Below are 20,884 nucleotides of genomic sequence, written 5' to 3'. Positions count from 1 at the left end.
AGGAATAGAAGAAGGAGAAGAAGCGCAGTTCAATGGTCCAGAAAATATATTTAATAAAATTATAGAAGAAAACTTTCCCAACCTAAAGAAAGATATACCTATGAAGGTTCAAGAAGCATACAGAACACTGAATAGGCTGGATCAAAAAAAAAAAAAACATCCTCTCGCCATATAATAATCAAAACACAAAGCATACAGAATAAAGAAAGAATACTAAGAGCAGCAAAGGAAAAAGGCCAAGTTACTTATAAAGGTAAACCTATCAGACTTACACCTGACTTCTCTATGGAAACCATGAAAGCCAGAAGGTCCTGGATAGATGTACTGCAGAAACTAAGAGACCATGGATGCAAGCCCAGACTACTATACCCAGCCAAGCTTTCGTTCACTATAAATGGAGAAAACAAAATTTTCCAGGATAAAAACAAATTTAAACAATACGTAGCCACAAATCCAGCCTTACAGAAAGTAATAGAAGGAAAATCACTAACCAAGGAGTCCAACAATGACCACAATATCTCAGACAACTAGAGACCCTTCACCAGCGCAACACAAAGAAGGGGAACACACAAAATTTACAACTAAAAATATGACTGGAGTTAACAACCACTGGTCATTAATATCACTTAATGTCAATGGACTCAACTCTCCTATAAAAAGGCACAGACTAAGAGATTGGATACGAAAACAGGATCCAACATTCTGCTGTTTACAAGAAACACACCTCAACCACAAAGACAGGCACCTACTCAGAGTAAAGGGTTGGGATAAGGCTTATCAAGTAAATGGACCTAAGAAACAAGCAGGGGTGGCCATACTAATTTCTAACAAAGTTGACTTCAAACTTAAATCAATCAGGAGAGATGGAAAGGGACATTTTCTACTCATAACAGGAACAATTCATCAGGATGAAGTCTCAATCCTGAATATCTATGCCCCTAATATAAAAGCACCCACATACGTAAAAGAAACATTGTTAAAACTCAAGGCAGCCATCAAACCGCACACATTAATAGTAGGAGACTTTAATACTCCTCTCTCACCAATGGACAGGTCAATTAGACAGAAACCTAACAGAGAAATAAGAGAATTAATGGAGGTAATGAATCAAATGGACTTAACAGACATCTATAGAATATTCCACCCAAATAGGAAAGAATATACCTTCTTCTCTGCAGCTCATGGAACCTTCTCAAAAATCGACCACATACTCGGTAACAAAGCAAACATCCACAGTTACAAAAAAATATTAATAACCACCTGTATCTTATCAGATCACCATGGATTAAAGCTAGAATTCAGCAACAATGCTACCCCCAGAAAGCCTACAAACTCATGGAAACTGAATAGTCAACTACTGAACCATACCTGGATTAAGGAAGAAATAAAGAAAGAAATTAAACTCTTCCTTGAAGACAATGAAAATAAAGAAACAACATACTCAAACCTATGGGACACTATGAAAGCAGTCCTGAGAGGAAAGTTCATAGCACTAACTGCCCACTTAAAGAAAACAGAGAAAGCACACATTGGAGCCTTAACAGCCCACCTGAAAGCTCTAGAAAAAAAAAGAAGCAGACTCACCTAGAAGGGGTAGAAGACTGGAAATAATCAAACTGAGGGCTGAAATCAACAAAATAGAAACACAGAAAACAATTGAAAGAATCAATGAATCAAAAAGCTGGTTCCTGGAGAAAATCAACAAGATTGATAAACCCCTATCCAAACTAATCAAACGGCAGAGAGAGAATTTGCAAATTAATAAGATCAGAAATGAAAAGGGGGACATAACCACAGACACAGAGGAAATTCAGACAATCATTAGATCTTACTACAAAAGCCTGTATGCCACAAAACTGGAAAATGTAAAAGAAATGGACGCTTTTTTAGATAAATACCATATACCAAAGTTAAACCAGGACCAGGTGAACAACCTAAATAGACCTGTTAGTCGTGAAGAATTAGAAGCTGTTATAAAAAACCTCCCTTCCCAAAAAAGTCCAGGACCAGATGGTTTCAATGCGGAATTCTACCAGAACTTCCAAGAAGACCTAATACCTATTCTCCTTAATGTATTTCACAATATAGAAACAGAAGAGTCATTGCCAAATTCCTTTTATGAAGCTACAGTAACTCTGATACCAAAACCACACAAAGACCCAACCAAGAAAGAGAATTACAGGCCAATCTCACTCATGAACATCGACGCAAAAATCCTCAACAAAATTCTGGCAAACCGAATCCAAGAACACATTAGAAAAATTATCCATTATGATCAAGTAGGCTTCATACCAGAAATGCAGGGCTGGTTTAACATACGCAAATCTATCAATGTAATCCATCATATAAATAAACTGAAAGAAAAAAACCATATGATCGTTTCATTAGATGCTGAAAAAGCATTTGACAAAATTCAACATCCCTTTATGATAAAAGTCTTGGAGAGATTAGGGATACAAGGGTCATACCTAAATATAATTAAAGCTATATACAGCAAGCCGAGCAGCTAATATCAAATTAAATGGAGAGAAACTTAAAGCCATCCCACTAAAATCAGGAACACGCCAAGGCTGTCCACTCTCTCCATACCTCTTCAATATAGTTCTCGAAGTTTTAGCAATAGCAATAAGACAACATAAGGGGATAAAGGGGATCCAAATTGGAAAGGAAGAAGTTAAACTTGCATTATTTGCAGATGATATGATAGTGTACATGAGCGACCCCAAAAACTCCTCCAAAGAACTCCTACAGCTGATAAACGTCTTTAGTAATGTGGCAGGATACAAGATCAACTCCAAAAAATCAGTCACCCTCTTATACACAAAGGATATGGAAGCAGAGAGAGAAATAAGAGAATCATCACCTTTCACGATAGCCACAAACAGCATAAAATATCTTGGGGTAACTCTAACCAAGGAAGTGAAAGATCTATTTGACAAAAACTTTAAGGCATTGAAGAAAGAAATTGAAGAGGATACCAGAAAATGGAAGGATCTCCCTTGCTCTTGGATTGGGAGAATCAACATAGTAAAAATGGCAATTCTACCAAGGGCAATTTATAGATTCAATGCAATCCCCATTAAAATCCCATCAAAATTCTTCACAGATCTTGAAAGGACAATAATCAACTTTATATGGAGAAACAAAAAACCCAGGATAGCCAAAACAGTCTTATACAATAAAGGAACTTCTGGAGGCATTACCATCCCTGACTTCAAACTCTATTACAGAGCTACAGTAATGAAAACAGCATGGTACTGGCATAAAAACAGAGAAGTCGACCAATGGAATCATATAGAAGACCCGGATTTTAACCCACAAACCTATGAACAACTGATTTTCGATAAAGGAGCTAAAAGTATACAATGGAAGAAAGAAAGCATCTTCAACAAATGGTGCTGGCACAATTGGATGTCAACCTGTAGAAGAATGAAAATAGACCCATATCTATCACCATGCACAAAACTCAAGTCCAAATGGATCAAAGACCTCAATATCAATCTGAACACACTGAACCTGATAGAAGAGAAAATGGGAAATACCCTACAACATATGGGCACAGGAGATCGCTTCCTATGTATAACCCCAGCAGCACAGACATTAAGGGCAACATTGAATAAATGGGACCTCCTGAAACTGAGAAGCTTCTGTAAAGCAAAGGACACTGTCATTAAGACAAAAAGGCAGCCTACTGACTGGGAGATCTTCACCAACCCCGCAACAGACAAAGGTCTGATCTCCAAAATACATAAAGAACTCAAGAAACTAGACTTTAAAAGGATAATTAACCCAATTAAAAAATGGGGCACTGAACTGAACAGAGAATTCTCAACAGAAGAAGTTAAAATGGCCAAAAGATACTTAAGGTCATGCTCAACCTCCTTAGTGATCAGAGAAATGCAAATCAAAACAACTTTGAGATATCATCTTACACCTGTCAGAATGGCTAAAATCAAAAACACCAAGGATAGCCTTTGCTGGAGAGGTTGTGGAGAAAGGGGTACCCTCATCCATTGCTGGTGGGACTGCAAACTTGTGCAATCACTTTGGAAATCAGTGTGGCGATTTCTCAGAAAAATTGGGATCAACCTACCCCTGGACCCAGCAATACCACTCTTGGGAATATACCCAAGAGATGCCCTATCATATGACAAAAGCATTTGTCCAACTATGTTCATAGCAGCATTATTTGTAATAGCCAGAACCTGGAAGCAACCTAGATGCCCTTCAATGGAAGAATGGATGAAGAAAGTGTGGAATATATACACATTAGAGTACTACTCTGCGGTAAAAAACAATGACTTCTCGAATTTTGCATGCAAATGGATGGAAATAGAAAATACGATCCTGAGTGAGGTAACCCAGACCCAAAAAGAAGAACATGGGATGTACTCACTCATAATTGGTTTCTAGCCATGGATAGGGGCCACTGAGTCTTTAATTTGTGATCCTAAAGAAGCTAAACAAGAGGGTAAACCCAAGGAAAAACATATAGATATCCTCCCAGCTATGGGAAATAGACAAGATTGATGGGCAAAAAATTAGAATCTTGGGGGAGGGGTGGGATGGGGATGAGGGGTGATGGGGAGAGAAAAGTGTGAAGGAGAAGATGAGGGGAACTGGGGGAATCGGGGTGATTGGGGATAAAGGAAGGTTGGATAGGGGAGCAGGGAAACTCATACCTTAGGTAAGGGAGCCACCTAAGGGTTGGCAAGAGACTTGAACTTGGAATGGCTACCAGATGCCCAGGGCAATGTCCCCAGTTAGTTCATTGGGGCACCTGAGGATAGGGAACCTGAAATGAACCTATCCTATAATCATACTGATGAATATCTTGCATATCGCCATAGAACCTTCATCTAGCGATGGATGGAGATAGAGACAGAGACCCACACTGGAGCACCGGACTGAGCTCCCAAGGTTATAATGAGGAGCAGAAGGAGAGAGAACATGAACAAGGAAGTCAGGACCATGAGGGGTGCACCCAACCACTGAGACAGTGGGGCTGATCTAGTGGGAGCTCACCAAGGCCAGCTGGACTGCTACTGAAAAAACATGGGATAAAACCGGACTCTCTGAATGTGGCGGACAATGAGAGCTGACGAGAGGCCAAGGAGAATGGCACAGGAACTTTCATCCGGCGATAGATAGAGAGACAGAGACCCAATTTGGATCAACCGTCTGAGCTCTTAAGGTCCAAATGAGGAGCAGAAGGAGGGAGAACATGAGCAAGGAAATCAGGACCACGAGGCGTGCACCCACCCACTGTGACAGTGGAACTGATCTATTGGGAGCTCTCCAAGGCCAGCTGGACTGGGACTGAATAAGCATGGGTTGAAACTGGACTCTCTGAACATGGCGGACAATGAAGGCTGATGAAAAGCCAAGGACAATGGCACTAGGTTTCGATCCTAATACATGAACTGGCTTTGTGGGAGCTTAGCCTGTTTGCATGCTCACCTTCCTGGGCCTGGATGGAAGTGGGAGGACCTTGGTCTTCCTGTAGGGCAGGGAATTTGGACTGCTCTTCAGTATCGAGAGGGAGGGGGAATGGACTGGGGGGAGGAGAAGAGGAGTGGGGATGGGGGAGGGGAGTGGGGGAGGGGGCAATATGTGGGAGGAGGGGGAGGGAAATGGGAAACGGGGAGCAGTTGGAAATTTTAATTAAAAAAGAATAAAAAAAAAAAGAGCTAGTTCCAGGACAGGCTCCAAAACCACAGAGAAACCCTGTCTTGAACCCCCCCCCACCCCCCAAAAAAAGATAGCTTCTGGATCAGCAGTGAGGGCAAGCATATAATTTCCCTTTCATCTCTAGAACCATGTTTCATCATAGTCCTTAGATTTCAGCATGCATGTTTCCTATGACCCCATGTGGTAATATGGACCCCAACTGCAGCAGGACCATGGACCCAACCATGGCCCTCAGCAGTAACTCAGGCCTGAATGTCACCATGGCTTAGGTGACAATGCAGGCCACCCAGATCAATACGACCCTGGTGGCAGCTTGACCTTTTGACACCAACATGGTCTCAGGTGACTGACCAGACCCCAGCTATCCACATGGCCCTAAGTGTTAATAGAAGCCACGGACATCAACAAAGACCCTCTCTACTATAGGGTCACAGACCCAAACATGCCCTCAGCTACAGCTTGGACCTGGATGTCAGCATTGTTTTGGGTGACAGCAAAGGTCACCCAGATCAGTATGACCCTGATGGCAACATGGTCCCTGAATACCAGCATGGTCTTAGGTGGCTGACCAGACAGACCATGGGCATCTGCATAGCCCTCTTTGGTAACTGGAGCCTTGGACATCAACTCAGACCATAGCCCCCAGCAACAGCTATTTTTAAAAATAATGTCCTTATGATGATTTTCTAGATTCCCTTGGTGTCTGGGTGTCTGTTGTTTTGCACCTCTTTTCGTCTCTAATTTTGTTACCTTTCCCCACCACCTTTCGGGTCATTTGGACAAGGGTTTGTCAACCCTATTTATTTTCTCAAACAGCCAATTCTTTGTTTCATTGATTTTAATTTTTGTTGCTTTTATTTTATTGATTACTGCCCTGAAATTAAATATTTCTTGCTCTTTACTCCTTTTGCATGTGGTTGCTTTTTTTTGTCCTTTCATCCTGAGGAGATGTCTATCCTTTATGCTAAGGAGTGTTTCTTGGATGTAGAGTAAGGGTGGATCCTGTTTTTTGCATTCATTCTGTTATCTGTGTCTTATTCTGGGGAGCTTGAGTTCATTAATATTGAGATTTATTAAGGATCAGTGGTTTTTGATTCCTGGTATTGATATTCGGTCTTGTCTTTGTTGGGTATGTGTTCTTTGGTTGCAGATGCCCCCTTTATATTCTGGGCAAGTGTGGTGGCTGTGAGGGCTCTGGTATAGAGGGCTTCTTTGAGTTTGTGAGTGACACATAAGAGTGTATATAGGCTGGAGGAAAAGGCTGTGAGGGGCCACAGCAAAGAGTTATGGGACTGGGATCTACATCAAGATTGGAGTCCCCAGGAAATGGTTTTAGGGGAATGAGGCAGGCTGTTACAGGGAGAATATAAGCTTGGATACTTTAGATGGTCTGGAGAGAAGAGGGGGACAGCCTCGGGTGACCTCTGTGGGGTTCTGGTGGGGAGTGTTCTTGTGGCTGGTGACTGACATAGGAATTCAGGCGGGTTAGATGGAAAGACTCCGAGTCTCAGCTGGGAAAGAGCTAAGCTGAGGCTGCACCAAAATGCCCTTCCTATTTCTAATGTTACATTAGATTCTCCACTTAGAATTCTTACATTTTAAATATCTCTATTCATATTAACTTTCATTTTTCTCAATATTTGTATTTGTGCTTTACCTGTATGTGTTCCTATGCTTTTGGAAATTTCACAATCCTCTTTTCCTTTGACTCTTTTTAAAAGTATTTATTTACATACAGTAAAAATTCAAGTATTTATTTAAAAATCCATGCTATCAATTTATTGATTACATAAAACATTGGCTCCACCACCACCTTCAAAACACAGTTGTTGCTGTTTTTTTTTTTTTTTTAAATTGCAACTACCTTCTTAAAGGGATAATGTACCCATGTGATTCATGTCTGTATATTATTTTTTCTCCAGATTGATCTCCCTCCTCTAGCCATCTCAACAATAACTACAATAACTCAATTACTCTGGAGATGTTGCATGCATTTGTTCAACCACCTGAAGTGATTTTTCTCCTTCCTCATTTTGTCTACATCATAGATCCTAAATAGATATTGATTTATTAACTCCCCAGTATTTCTTTTTGCTTCTTTCATAGAGGCACACGTGTTTTTAAAAAGGTCAGTCTTCTTATGGGAAAGCACAGATAAGGGTTAAAATACATAAAATGCACATGAGACTTAATGAAACACGATACAGCACTATCTTTGGATTGGTTTGAGAAAGCGTTTTAAATTACAAAATGATGAAGTGCCTTTGAAGAATTTTCTTTTGTTTGGTGTAGTCTGTCAATGTCTCTTTACAGGAGCATTGACTGCCAACTACTGTGCCTATCGACCCCCTAGTCAGGTAGCTCCTCTTCGTGCTTTCTCTTTGTTTACCTGCATTTTCCTGATGACTTTCTTGGAGTTGAAAAAACCCTGCTAAGTAGTTCTCATGCCTCTGTGTAGCTAGAAAGCAGGTTTTGCTTTAAAAAAAAAAAAAAAAAACAACACATTTTCTAAAAAAAATAAATTATGGTCTCTATCTCTAAGTCACGATGTTGACATTTGAAATTGCATGGTTCCTTAGCTTCATTATTAAACGGTTAACTCATAGGTAAAGGCACTCGATTCCAAGCCTGACATCTGGCATGTTTCCCAGGACTCACAGGGTGGAAAGATCCTACTCCAGCAACTGTCTGCTGACTTCCACATACACTCTAGGTCACATGCACACATGTATGTGCACAAACACACTGCAGTGAATAATTAAAATAAATGTAAACAAAAGAAGCATTTCCTACTGTTGCTTGAACAGAGGGAAGATGCTGCCAAAGGACAGATTTATCTTGTGTGGGGCTGAGAACCAAAGACTGAGGATAGCAGGAGAGCTTGGCTGTCACAGACGAGGCTCTTTTTCAGCAACTCTGAAGCCCAGTCACAATTTCTTGTGTAAGGCAAACGTGGTGAATGTTACTCATGTGGTTTTTGTTTTTGATGTGTGGTTTTATTTTTGCTTTTTTGAGAAAGGGACTCAGATGATAGCCCAGCATGGCTAGGACCTTATGGTGTAGCCCACGGTGGAGTTTTGTTCATTTGTATCTAATAATATGGTAAGAAGAAGGTAAGACGGGTGATATCTTCCAGCCTGTCCAATCCCAGAAAATGAGTCCACTTTGTCCCTCTGCCGATGTGGGCTTGGACTCCTGTGGGGCATCATTCAGTCAACCCCACACGACGCAGCAGCATCCAGAGGCAGAGCCTGAGGATGTGATGAAAACCAAGTAGGGTTTGATCTGTTTTTAAATTTTCTTTCTTTTTGGAGGTCAGTTTCTAATAATAAATAACTCCTGTCTAGTTTAGCCACTGCAAAGAGACATAACCCCCTATCTGGAAGAACAAAGATTCAACCCAACCCAGAAGGCCGGTGATGATGTGAGTAAGACTGCTGGCTCTGTAAGCGTAGGAATCCAGGTCTGAATACCCAGCACCCATGTAAAGAATGGGTCATGGCTGCAAGTACCTCTTGACTCCAGCTTTGGGTACAGAGATAGGCAGGTCCCCAGAGTTTCCTGGCCAGCCAGTTTAGACCAATTACAAGTCTCTGGTTTAATAAGGACATGGTTTCAAGGCTATAACATAGTGGCAGATGGATAAGCCTAAAGTCCTGTTTTGGGCTCTGCTTGTGCATGCTTGTGTATGCTCATCACACACTCATGAATGTGCATCCCAGCCCCCCCCCCCATGCTGTTTATAATGACAATAGCAATGCTAAAGATGCAATCAGGACCACGAGCTGCAGCCGATTGGATGCTTCATCAGTCATCCCAGCAGGAATTCCTATCTTCTCAACATTCACGACCTCAGGACTTCACAACACCCCAGCGTAGTCATGTGGCACGGTGACCTCAGTGTGGGTTTGCCCTGTCTCCTTGCGAGTAGACTAGGCTATTTTTGGGGGGGGGCGGGGAAGGGTGTCTTGAAGATTCTAGGGCTGACTCTATGTCCTTGGCGGAGCTGATCTGGTCCATAGCAGCGAGGAGAAATCTGATCACCCAGGTGAAGGGCAGCATTTTGTTGGCTTTCATTCAAAAGGGGATTTCCTTCTTTATTTTTTGAGGACATACTTTAGGATCCTCTGACTTCCATTTTCCTCCGCCACCATTTTTTGCACCTTCTAAAGTTCCCCATCTGAATTAGCTATTATTAGAGTGTTTGCCCTGGGTTAGCTTCATAATTCTGTCAACTTCCACATGCCTAGAAGAAAATGGTCTCTTTGATGCATTTCCTTGTTTAGACCAATTGTGACTCATGAATTCCACTCCATTCATCCGTTCCTGTTCACTCATCCTGGAAGTTTTTACTTTGATGCTCAAACCATATTTAGCCTTGGCAGTGGAAAGTCTTTCACATTGTTTTCTGCATCTCCTAACTGTCCTCCTTTGAAAATATTTTACTATCTGGCAAGGGGAGCTGTCTTCTACCACATTATGGTGGCCGAGCAAGCCCCTAGAACCAGCTGATTTTCCCCCAAAGTCCTGGTTTCTCTATCTATTGGTAGGAAGGTAGTCGGTGGCCTTAGTTCTGTCTTGGACAAAGCATGCCATCTTTGAATCTTTTCTTTCTACCTATTGAAAATAAAGAGCTTAGTTCCACTTGATAGTAAGTATTCATGCACATTTCTTCTGTGATTGTTCCTGTCTTGTCTGCTAGTGAGAAACTTGATTCTTGTCTGTGGTGTTTTCCTATTTTTTCTGAATTCCAGGTTACTTCCACAGTTACTTGGGTGAGCCTGCTCCCCATTTGCTTCAGTTTATACCAACCCATCATTAACATGTTCCCTCCATCAGCAAAAGAAAGAGAGGAAGGCAGAGAGAGTAGCTTTTAGATTCTTAAAAATGTCTTCCTCCCTCCCTCCCTCCCTCCTTCCTTCTTTCCCTCCCTCCCTCCTTCCTTCTCTCCCTCCCTCCCTTCCCCTTCCTTTCACTCGTTTTATTTCATCAAAATACAGCATATTTACTATTTTGAGGTTGTTCAGTTTTGTACTTAAGTCTTCTTGATTTCAAACATTCCCAAAGTCAAGCACTCCTGACTGCTGGCTGTGTTTTAAACATTGTGGTTTCAGTCTATCATATTGGAGCTCCGGGGCCCATGTTTGACCTTTTCTGTTTATAAAGAGCCATTTCGGGGTACCATAAGTCCTGAGTCTGACCAATAGGGGTTAGGGTTTTTTTTTTTTTTTTTTTTTTGTGTGTGTGTGTGTGTGTGTGTGTGTGTGTGTGTGCCTTATCTAACTTATCACAACCCCCTGCCCTGAACGGACAAGCAGAGAAAGGCCTTAAATTGCCCACGCTCAGGAGTTAACATTTGAGTGTGCTGGATGATGACATGTTCTATTCTGTCCTCTGTCTTTTACTGTCTCCAGGGTGTCTAAGGATGTAGCCAGTCTACATTCTTCTTTCAAAGATGTTCTGATGATGTGATAGGATGAACAATGAGCCCCCAAATGTTCATGTCCTAATTTCTGGACCCGGTAATTGTCCACTGTGTGGATGAGAAGGTACACCTGTATTTTCTAGGTGGGCCTGCTATAAGAAGACAGAGGGTGTTAGAGGGTTACAGAATGCTCCGCTGGGAAACACCGACTCCATGATATAGCAGCGGCCAGAAAAACGAGCATGCAGGACATACCAGGAAGTATGTGCTTCCCGGATTGTGGTTCTGTGTTAACTGTGATGTGACAGTCATCCCAGGCAGCGGTGCTCCTGTGTGGTGGGTGACAGAGTGCTGCCATGGGCAGCTTACTCTGTGGTACAGTAGAGGCTGGCTTTGCCCAGAGCCTTGCATTGTGGGAAAATTCCTAGTATCTCTTGGGTCTTATTATTATCTACTCTTTACACAGTGCCGTCTTTTGTTTGTAAAAGACAAAAAGAAAGACAAAATTATATCATTTAAGATAAACTAAAAAAACAAAGCACAGGCCATGCTGTATTTTAGTTGAAGCTTGGCAATTCCATTTCTGTCAAGGTGATCACTCAGCCCGACTCTATTGTTATGAGAGGCCGGATCAGTCTCATCAGTTTCTCCATCACCTAAATCAAAGGCAGGGTGTGCTGACCATGTTTGCGGTATAGTCCATCAGACTGACAGTTTGAGAGTGGATTGCGCCTGGGGTCGGACACTATTTGCCAGTACCCTTTAAATGGATTGTGCAGTGGCTGAACCACTGCCCTCCAGCCCAAAGGATTGATAACACTATCAGGGCTCAGATGACACTGGGCCATGGTAATGGGCTCACACCCTAAAGCCTCTCTTAATTAAGGAGATGTAAGTTTCCAAATGAAGAATTTACACACACACACACACACACACACACACGAATAGAAAAACCCCCGAGCATCGCATTTAAAGCTATATTGCTTTTTGCTCATTTTTTCCCTTGCTAGTTAGTGTCTGAGATTTAACCTCACCATTGTATATTCCACATATATTCATTTTGTTTGAATAAAAGTCAGAGTAGTGTGAGGAGTTGTGAAGATTTGGTTAACCGAGATGCCTGGTGTAATCCCAGTGAGATACGAACCATTAGATGAGGTTGGATGGGCATCTAACGCTTTTGTGTAAGGATAGAGAAGTGTGGGCACTATTCAGTCCATCTGAGCCCTCTGGTCTCCTTTCATCTTCAAGTGCTAGAAAAAAACATCAAAAGAAGGAGACGCGGCACATGCATATGATGCCACTCCAAGCAAAGGATTCTTAGACTAGAACATAAACATGGGGTACTAGATGCTCAGCTCTGTCAGGTGATACCCTATTCAGGGCTCATCCCTTCTTAATATCCTTTTTATAGGGTGTTTGTAACATGAGGCTTTCCATAACCTTACCTATAACGAGAATTTTTTTTTACAGTACTTTGTGTCTTTTCATAAAGGGACAGATGAAGCAAAATTGATTATCTTTTGTAGAAAATATATGTCAAATGATAAGGAAGACTTTGAACTTGAAAATGGAGACTTATAGTTCCTGAACCTAGTGGCATGTTGGAAAGCTTTTCATATATTTTGTTTCATTAAAGCTTGACCTTTTCTATCCTGTTCTGGATGTTTGAGTTCCCTGAGACTGCTCCAAAAGGGAGGCTTGCAACAGCAGACTGACTGCTTCCATTTAGCATGGGTCTTACAGAGCCAACTTACAAAGGCATGTCCACACCAGGAGCCCAGACCTTTGCCTACAGCATTCAGTTTCAAGTTGTTTTTGAAAAATGTGACCCTTCTGTTCTGTCCCTTGGGCTCCTTTCACATTTTAGTCCCTGAAATCCCTGGTCAGTGTGCCTGCAGCTAAGGAGAGCCAACACTAGATGGCAGTCGTCACATCCTTATGATCTTGGCTTTGCTCTTTGCCTCTCACAGGCCAAGAGCTGAAGAAACACTCCTCACCCTGCACACAGACAAGGGCAGTGTGCTGATTGTTCTGATGCCACGTCTCACTTCCCTTTGAGAGTCCTGTTCCATGTCCTTATTCTGCTTCTTTCTCCAATATGTAGGCATGACACGCTTGCTTGCATGCATGCATGGCATTTGCCGACGTAGGCACATACATATCCGTCCGCATAGGCTTTTGATAGGGGTAGGGCAAGATGGGGAGTTTGAAAAGGAGGCATGAAGATGGCGACATGCACCTACTGTAGTAAAACATGCTTTATGATATAGTGACATGTGACCATCAAGCAACATTTTCTTTTAGAATAAAAGTCCAACACAAGGTCTCCTTCACTGAGTAATTCTCAGCTTACACTCTTGTCTCTAGTTTCACTCTGGGTGAATTTGCTGGGTGAGTAATTACTATGTTAATCCTCCAAACCTTCATCTACACTGGATATCAGTCATGATCTTATTGGATTGATTTGAGAATTACATGATGAAGCATATCATGTGGGGTGTCCTCTGGCAAGTCAGACGAGACACTGTGAGCTTGTTACATGCCAAGCGTGGCTCCCATCAGTCTCTCTTAGAACGTATGACTGTTTCCGGTGGTCCTGTAACGTGTGCCTTGTTATTACTATTTAGCCCACCAAGAAGCCAAGTCACAGGGATGAAGTAATATGCCCAGGGCTTCCTGATTGGCATGTATGCCCTGTGTCATTCTCTTGTCAGTGTTTATTTGTAGCGGGGTGAGTGCTGCAACTTTTCATGGAGATCTTGCTGAGAATTGGCAAAGGCGGTACCTTTCCAATGAGGGAGCCACCTAAGATCTGATGAAACCTCCTGACCTTGACTAGTGTTGAGGATACAGCTTTAACTCAGTAGGATTCTGTCCCAACTAATTAACCACATGAAGAGAGAGTATATGCATCTCCCTGTGGGCTCACTCGCTCACTGCTCTGTCTCTGGGGCCCTCTCCATGTGCCATCCGTCTCCTGTGGAAGGGGTCAGGCCGGAACGCTTCAACAAATTTACGACTCTTTGCTTATTTAAAGGAACCAGACTCAGGATGCCGTTTACATAAGTTCAGGAAGAGAGTGGATGGGCCAAGTGTGAACTAGATGCTGGGCAGTCAGTGAGAGTAAGACCGTAGAAGTGGGGCCAGACCAGGGACCTGGATCTCCGTGGGTGTGTCTGTGACAAGTGTGTGCAGAGAGTGGGGGGTTGGAAGTGTGTGTACTTACATCACCAAGGCTAGAGTGCCGGTGCACCGTGCCTCTTACCAGTGAATCTCGGCCACAGATATAATGATAGCATAGACACTGTATGCCTCCAATATAGCATTTACCCAAATTGTTCTGGTGTTAATACAAACTTGGGAGTCAGAAATTGAGATAAAACCTGGTAAGTCCAAGGAACAGTGGAGAAATGATTGGCTGACGCTATTCTCCATGTTTTTCTGATCCAGAAATCTCCTCCGCCCTTCTTCTCTCTTCCTGTCCCTCTCTATCTGACTTCCTCAGTCCTCCAAAATCTCAGTGGCTAATCTCTCCACACACAGACACACACACACACACCATACCACACCCATCCTTGATTCTAGGTCACTTTTTTGCTCAGTGGAGTGATAAAACTCTAGGGTTTGCACAAAGCCTCTGCAGCCAGTGTCTACCAAACATGAGCTGAAGTGATATACTTTGGTTTCACAGATGAGGCATCCTTGTAGCCTGGGCTGTGAGCCCTGTGCCTGTGGTCACAGAGTTGACCCAGCTCTGCCAGCATCAGAGCCTGTGCCCTGTCCCATAGAACTGCACTCCTACATGGCAAAGTATCCTTTTGTGTGTGGCTAAAGCATCCCTCTGGGTATATGTTGGAGACCTTAGTTCAGCTCTTCCTAAATGTCCCCCAGGTCTTCAAATGCAGTCAGAGGCTTCATTGTCCCTAGCCCACCACAGTCCCGTTGTCTTGACTCATATTCATGCCCCTTCGTATTTTTGTTGAATTGAGACTCATCTCAGGGTTTAAACACAAGCTTAGACTTCGTCCAGTTCTAACTAAATAGTGCACCAATAAGTCAAAACTTAACTGCCTTAGTGGCGCGGCATATCATAACCCCTGGGGGAGCATACACATTCAGTGGGTGGTTTTTATAGATGTATTGGCAACCACCCTAAAAAAAACCCCCAAAATATTTAAATGTGTGACTCCTAAGTTTCAGTTTTCTAAGATGCTGGCATACTGAGTCACAAAATCAAGTTGACTTGAGCATGACTACCCTTTCCTGTCCTTCCCCATCCGGTCGTGCGGTGGATTTGACCAGCCTTGCTTCCCCATCCGGTCGTGCGGTAGATTTGACCAGCCTTGCTCACCTGTGCAACTGCTGTGGGTTTGCAGTCTCATTTCAGTTAGATTTGTTTCCTATGGTAGGCCTATCAATTAGAGAGTCCCATGCTGTCTTAGAGTTACACTAATTAAGGGAATGATCAATGAAACAGGATGTGTTTGATGTGTGTGCTATGACCTAACGGGTGACTGAGGCAAAATAAATGGAAATATGTGAATTTGTGAAGAAATATAAAATATGTGCTTCTCTCTTGATTTTCAAAGGTGTTTTTGATGCTTTTGCAAGATACCAACAAAAAGTCTCACGTCACTCCAGAAACCAAGTTAGACCCTCAGAATGAGATACCTGCTGGACCCTCTCCTCAACACGGTAAGCAGCATCACCTTTTGTATTTCTGTTCCAGGCCAAAGGCTATCAAACCAACCTCATTTAACATCTGTTTTAAAAAGGCAGACTAGCAAGAGCCTGGGGAGGGGCAGAAGTGGGTAGTCAGGGGGCCTGAGAAGATTTACATCAGAGTTGGAGAGCTTAGATTTCTATACTGGCTTGTGAAGGGACAAGATTATCTTTCCTGAATGACTTGTTTATCACAAACGTCTTAGGATGTACAATTAGCATAATGAATCTGGGTCATCTCGGTTTGCCTTCATCGCGCACAGACCAATGCTTCTTAAGTCTATGGCATGTTTATGTATATGCTACTAATAATGGGTTTATGTGGCTTAAAAGAGCACCAAAAATGAACCTTGTGTTCATAAGCCTGTGTCCCAACCTTTACATGAAGACTTCCTCGGGCAGGTATCAGCAGTTGGACAGAATCAAGGCCTGGTTTCCACTGGAGAGATTGTGGCTCTGATCCAGGCCACTTCCTGTCACATGTTAGCAGCAATTCACCAATATATATAGTGCCTGTCTCTGGAGAGATGGAGGGTAGCACCTCTTCTTCAGAAACTTCAGACTTTAGGGACAGATGCCCCCTACCATGGATAAACTGCTAGAATTAAATGTGATATGATGTTTACCAGCGCGTTCTCCGCAGTATTGTGTGAATGTTGCAAATATCTCTTTTCCTCTCCTATTCTTGCTATTCTCAGGTATAAGACACATACACTGGTTGTCAAAATTGATGTTTACTTGGCTTCTAACTATGGTCTTAATTTACATTTTCCTAATGGTTATGTGAAACATCTCCGCTGTTTATAACATATTATTGAGATATGGTTTTTATTACCCACATTGTACCCATTTAAAACACACAATTTATTTTTTTATTCAAGTGCATCCATGACTATACTCTATCTTGGATTGTGTGATTATTAATACTTCAAACAGAAAATTATGTCACGTATCCATCACTCTGTGGGCTTCTCATTCCTCTAGCCTTAAGAAACTCGATGCACACAGCTTAGCTCTCTGGATTAGCCTGTTGTCAACATTGTCTGTGGATGGCTGATGATACACCGAGTCTTTGTGATCAGTTTCTACAAACATGTTTTCCTTCACTTGCCATTTGAAACCCCATTGCTTTGACATGCCAAATTCTCCTGCCCACTCATCACTGATGAAAACTTTCTTCAGTTGTTTCCATTTTTCTTTGCATTAGAATATGTGCCTGAACCTAGTGTTTGGTGAGTACATACCTATCAGTAAGTAGATACCTATCAATAGAATGGCTGGATCACGTGCTTAAGGAATTGAGAAAGACTGTTATCTGTCTATACCTCACATTTTTGCCAATGACTTGAAGTTTCCAATGCCCCCAGTCCTTACTAACACACTGACTGGTAATGCTTGGCATTTCTTCATGTGCTTATTGGCTTAAATCTTTGAAGAAATAACTGTTGCAATTAATTGCATTACTACTTGATTTATTTGATAAGTTCATGCAAGTGTACCATGTATCTTGATCATATCCACCCTGCATTCTTCCTCCCACTCTGCTACGTTCCCCAGCACATCCCGACCACATGTCCTCTACTAGTTAAGAAAAAAAAATCCACTGAGTCAGATTTTTAGGGACCTTATGCTTATGGGTATGAAGTAATGCACTGAATATTGGCAACTTAATATTGGCCACATCCCCAAAGTAAACTGACTCCCCTTCCTCCAGCAATCATTACTTGCCCAAAGCTCTTTAACTAGATGTGAGATTGTAGGGCTCACTTCCCAGCCATCCTAGAATATTCATTGATTACTCATATAGTGGCAATGTCACTACTGCAGTAATGGACATATCTTCCTTGAGGTCAGTATTGTAGTGTGAAAGGCCCAGTGCTGGGTAAAACTGTTACTATTTTTTCTCTACCTATAACTGCATAGCACCTTCTGGCAATATAATAGTCAGAAGGAGGATTTTTCAGTTTATTCCAGCTTGATTTCACCATGCCCTGGAACCAAAGAGTTATCACCAACAATAGGATTTTATCATCTAGGTATTCTGGACAACCAAAAACAATAGCAACAGACTGTGCTCTTTTGCAGGGATTCTAGGGCCTTTCTTGAATAGTAACTTGAAGAGGGTATCCAGTTTGGGCACTGGTATTTCTATCATTAGATAGTCCAGGTCTGTTGGGAATAGCATTTCCCATCCATGTAGTAATGCCATTCAAACTGCCCCATTCCTTTTTAAAATTATCCTTTTATATTATCTTACAAATAGTGGGTTTCTATAGGTCTTTTTTCATAATCATAGGGTTGTTTAATCTGCTACTCCTTTCTCAAATAATTTTCAAGTGGTTTCAGGCTATTATTGACTTATAAGAATTCTTCAGGGGCTGGAGAGATGGCTCAGAGGTTAAGAGCACTGACTGCTCTTCCAGAGGTCCTGAGTTCAGTTCCCAGCAACCCACATGGTGGTTCACAACCATCTGTAATGAGATCTGGCGCCCTCTTCTGGCCTGCAGGCATACATGGAGGCTGAACACTGTGTACATAATAAATAAATCTTACAAAAAAAAAGAATTCTTCATAGTTTTATGACTATAATTCATGCATACTCTGATGTATTGATTGGAGTCACCTATTTATGTCACTCATGTCTCTTCCATAGTTTATGTCCATTTGCCTTTAACTTCAATTCTTCTTGATATTACTGGTCTGACAAGGGCTTTTTGGTCAATTACTGAAAGTGGGATATTGACATTTCTGTTACTATAGAGCTGTCTATATTCTCTTTGTTTCTCTAAGTGATTGCTTTATAAGTTTAAGGGATCTGATGTTTGGTTCATATGTGTTTCTAACTGTTACATCCACTATGATGAAATTCTTAGTACAAAAATTTCAATACAATGTCCCTTTTCTGTTTTAACTGTCTTCTCTTCATCCTTTGGGGTCTGATATTAATATAGTCATCATTATTTTCTTTTGTTTACTATTGGCATTAAGTATATGGTTCCATCCTTTCACTATCTGTCTATATGTTCCTGTAAGTCTAAACTGTGTGCTTTCTAGGCAGCATGTAGCTGAGGCCTGTCTTTTAATCATGTTGTTATCCTGTGTCTTTAGGTATATGTATCAATCCATTCATATTTAATATAATTTCAATACAGATGTTTATTTAGCATTTTGGTTCTTATTTTATGTATCTTAAAACTTTGTAGTCACCTTTTTACTCATTACTGACTTGTCTATTTTTTTGCAATAATATTTTTCTGTTTTAAATTTCCATTTATATGTATTTTATGCATTTTAATCTGTTTACCAATAGGATATTATAGAATTATAATGTATCTCAAATTAATACTAAGATGATAAGGGGCCCTTGTAAACATGTTATCAAGGTAACACACAGTACAAATGCATCCCCTATATATATTTCACTGTGGTAACACATCCTTTTATAAATGATAATCATATGTTCCTAACATGGGAAATATTGGAGAAAATCTGTGTAAATGTATTAGAAATGAAATGTGTGCTAAGAACTAATGCCACATGATGTGTGAAAAACTGTGTCTGAATTTAAAGGCGCAGTATCCAGGAACCAGAAATGCTTCTATTATTAGTATTAATATGTTATAGAAACACAGTTTCATTATTTAAATTACAAAGTTTTGGATGGAATATAATTTAAAACTGTATTTAAGTCTTTTGTTGCTAATTAAGAAATGACTTCAAGGCACATTAAAGCAAATTTGGTTTGAGATCACCTACATTTGCTAGCTTTTATTGTAGTCTATAAAATCCTTACATAAAGCTCAGTTGGACTCAAATTAATGTTGCTCAGTAGGTACAACTTTAGAAAAATGTTAAATCGAGATGCTAGAGAGACTGACACAACGATCCTATAAATATACTGATTTGGTTCATCTCATCATCCCTGGTATGAGCTAGACTAGGGAAGTTCACTTACTAGAATAATTGTTAGGCAAGGGCCTTCTCTTCTACGGGTGCTCAGATGGGTGACTCATTGTTGACCACTGCTGCAGGCTCCACCTGTCTGTGTGAGCCCCTTCTTTCTGCACAAGCTGTATATCATCCAAGGGCCAGCTCCCAAGTAACTCACTGCTCAGAAAGATTGATGCCAGTGAAATAAAATATAAAATATATGCCCTTAAATCATAGGGACCCAGCAGCTCGATGGAAATGGGTTTTGAAGATGGATATCTGGGTGTCTGGAACTTCCCAGTGTTACTGGGTCTACACAGCGGGGTAGAAGTCACTTCTCATTGGCAAAAGGATTTATCATTTTTTAAACCACATGAGCACATTAGGCTTGATTGTGGGGAACTTCTAGGTGGTTGTGCTTTCTCATTTGATCCTCATTGCTAATTTGCAGGCAAACTTGAGTTGGGAGTGGTTATCTGACTTGCATGAGACCTCTGTGCTTCTAACACCAAAATTTTATTTCCAGTCATAGCACCTGCTATGGGGTCTTCGGATCATTTTGCTTTCTAATGAAATGGCTTGTCCTAGGCCTACTAAACTAAGGTTTATTATGATATTACACACATAATACATATATCCAAATCACCATATAATGTCTCCATTATTAATATATAATACATTATAGAAATGTAGGTATGTTTGTATGTATATTCTAGTTGGTTTTCAGGAAAAAAAACAGTAACCTCATTTCAAAATGATGATCTGATGTTGGTTAAGCTCAGGTTACTAGGGTGAACCATACATCATTATGTCAGTAGGCCTGGGAGCTGCCTATATTATGTCTTTGTAACAAGCTCCCAGGAGGTGCTTTTGGTTCACACACCACACCTTCAGAGCTCTTCATGCTCTTTTTGAAACAACAAATTCTGGTTCCAGTCTATGTCATTTTACAATAATGTGATGCTATTGTGAGCTCAGCTAAATTGCATCACAATTCATATGTCCATGTCCAGTCCTGGTTCTGGATACAAGATGCTGAACACAGTTGATTATAGTTACAATTAAATGAAGTCACACAGGCAGATGCTCACCCAGTGTAACTGGTATCATGCA

At 41.3% G+C, this 20,884-nt stretch overlaps 1 protein-coding gene across 1 annotated transcript in view; it reads left to right on the top strand.

Moving 5' to 3' along the window:
• Window positions 1–20,884, top strand: part of Abca13 (ATP binding cassette subfamily A member 13) — a 405,330-nt gene that overhangs the window by 209,415 nt on the left and 175,031 nt on the right. Inside the window, exon 42 of the mRNA XM_057772486.1 lies at window positions 15,709–15,814. Within this exon, the coding sequence (XP_057628469.1) occupies window positions 15,709–15,814 (106 nt within the window). The remainder of the gene's footprint in view (window positions 1–15,708; window positions 15,815–20,884) is intronic.

This window comes from Chionomys nivalis, chromosome 6 (genome assembly GCF_950005125.1).
Source record: "Chionomys nivalis chromosome 6, mChiNiv1.1, whole genome shotgun sequence".
NCBI lineage: Eukaryota > Metazoa > Chordata > Mammalia > Rodentia > Cricetidae > Chionomys > Chionomys nivalis.
The sequence above is the reverse complement of the archived record's forward strand: the minus strand, read 5'-3'. Positions and strand labels throughout refer to the sequence as shown.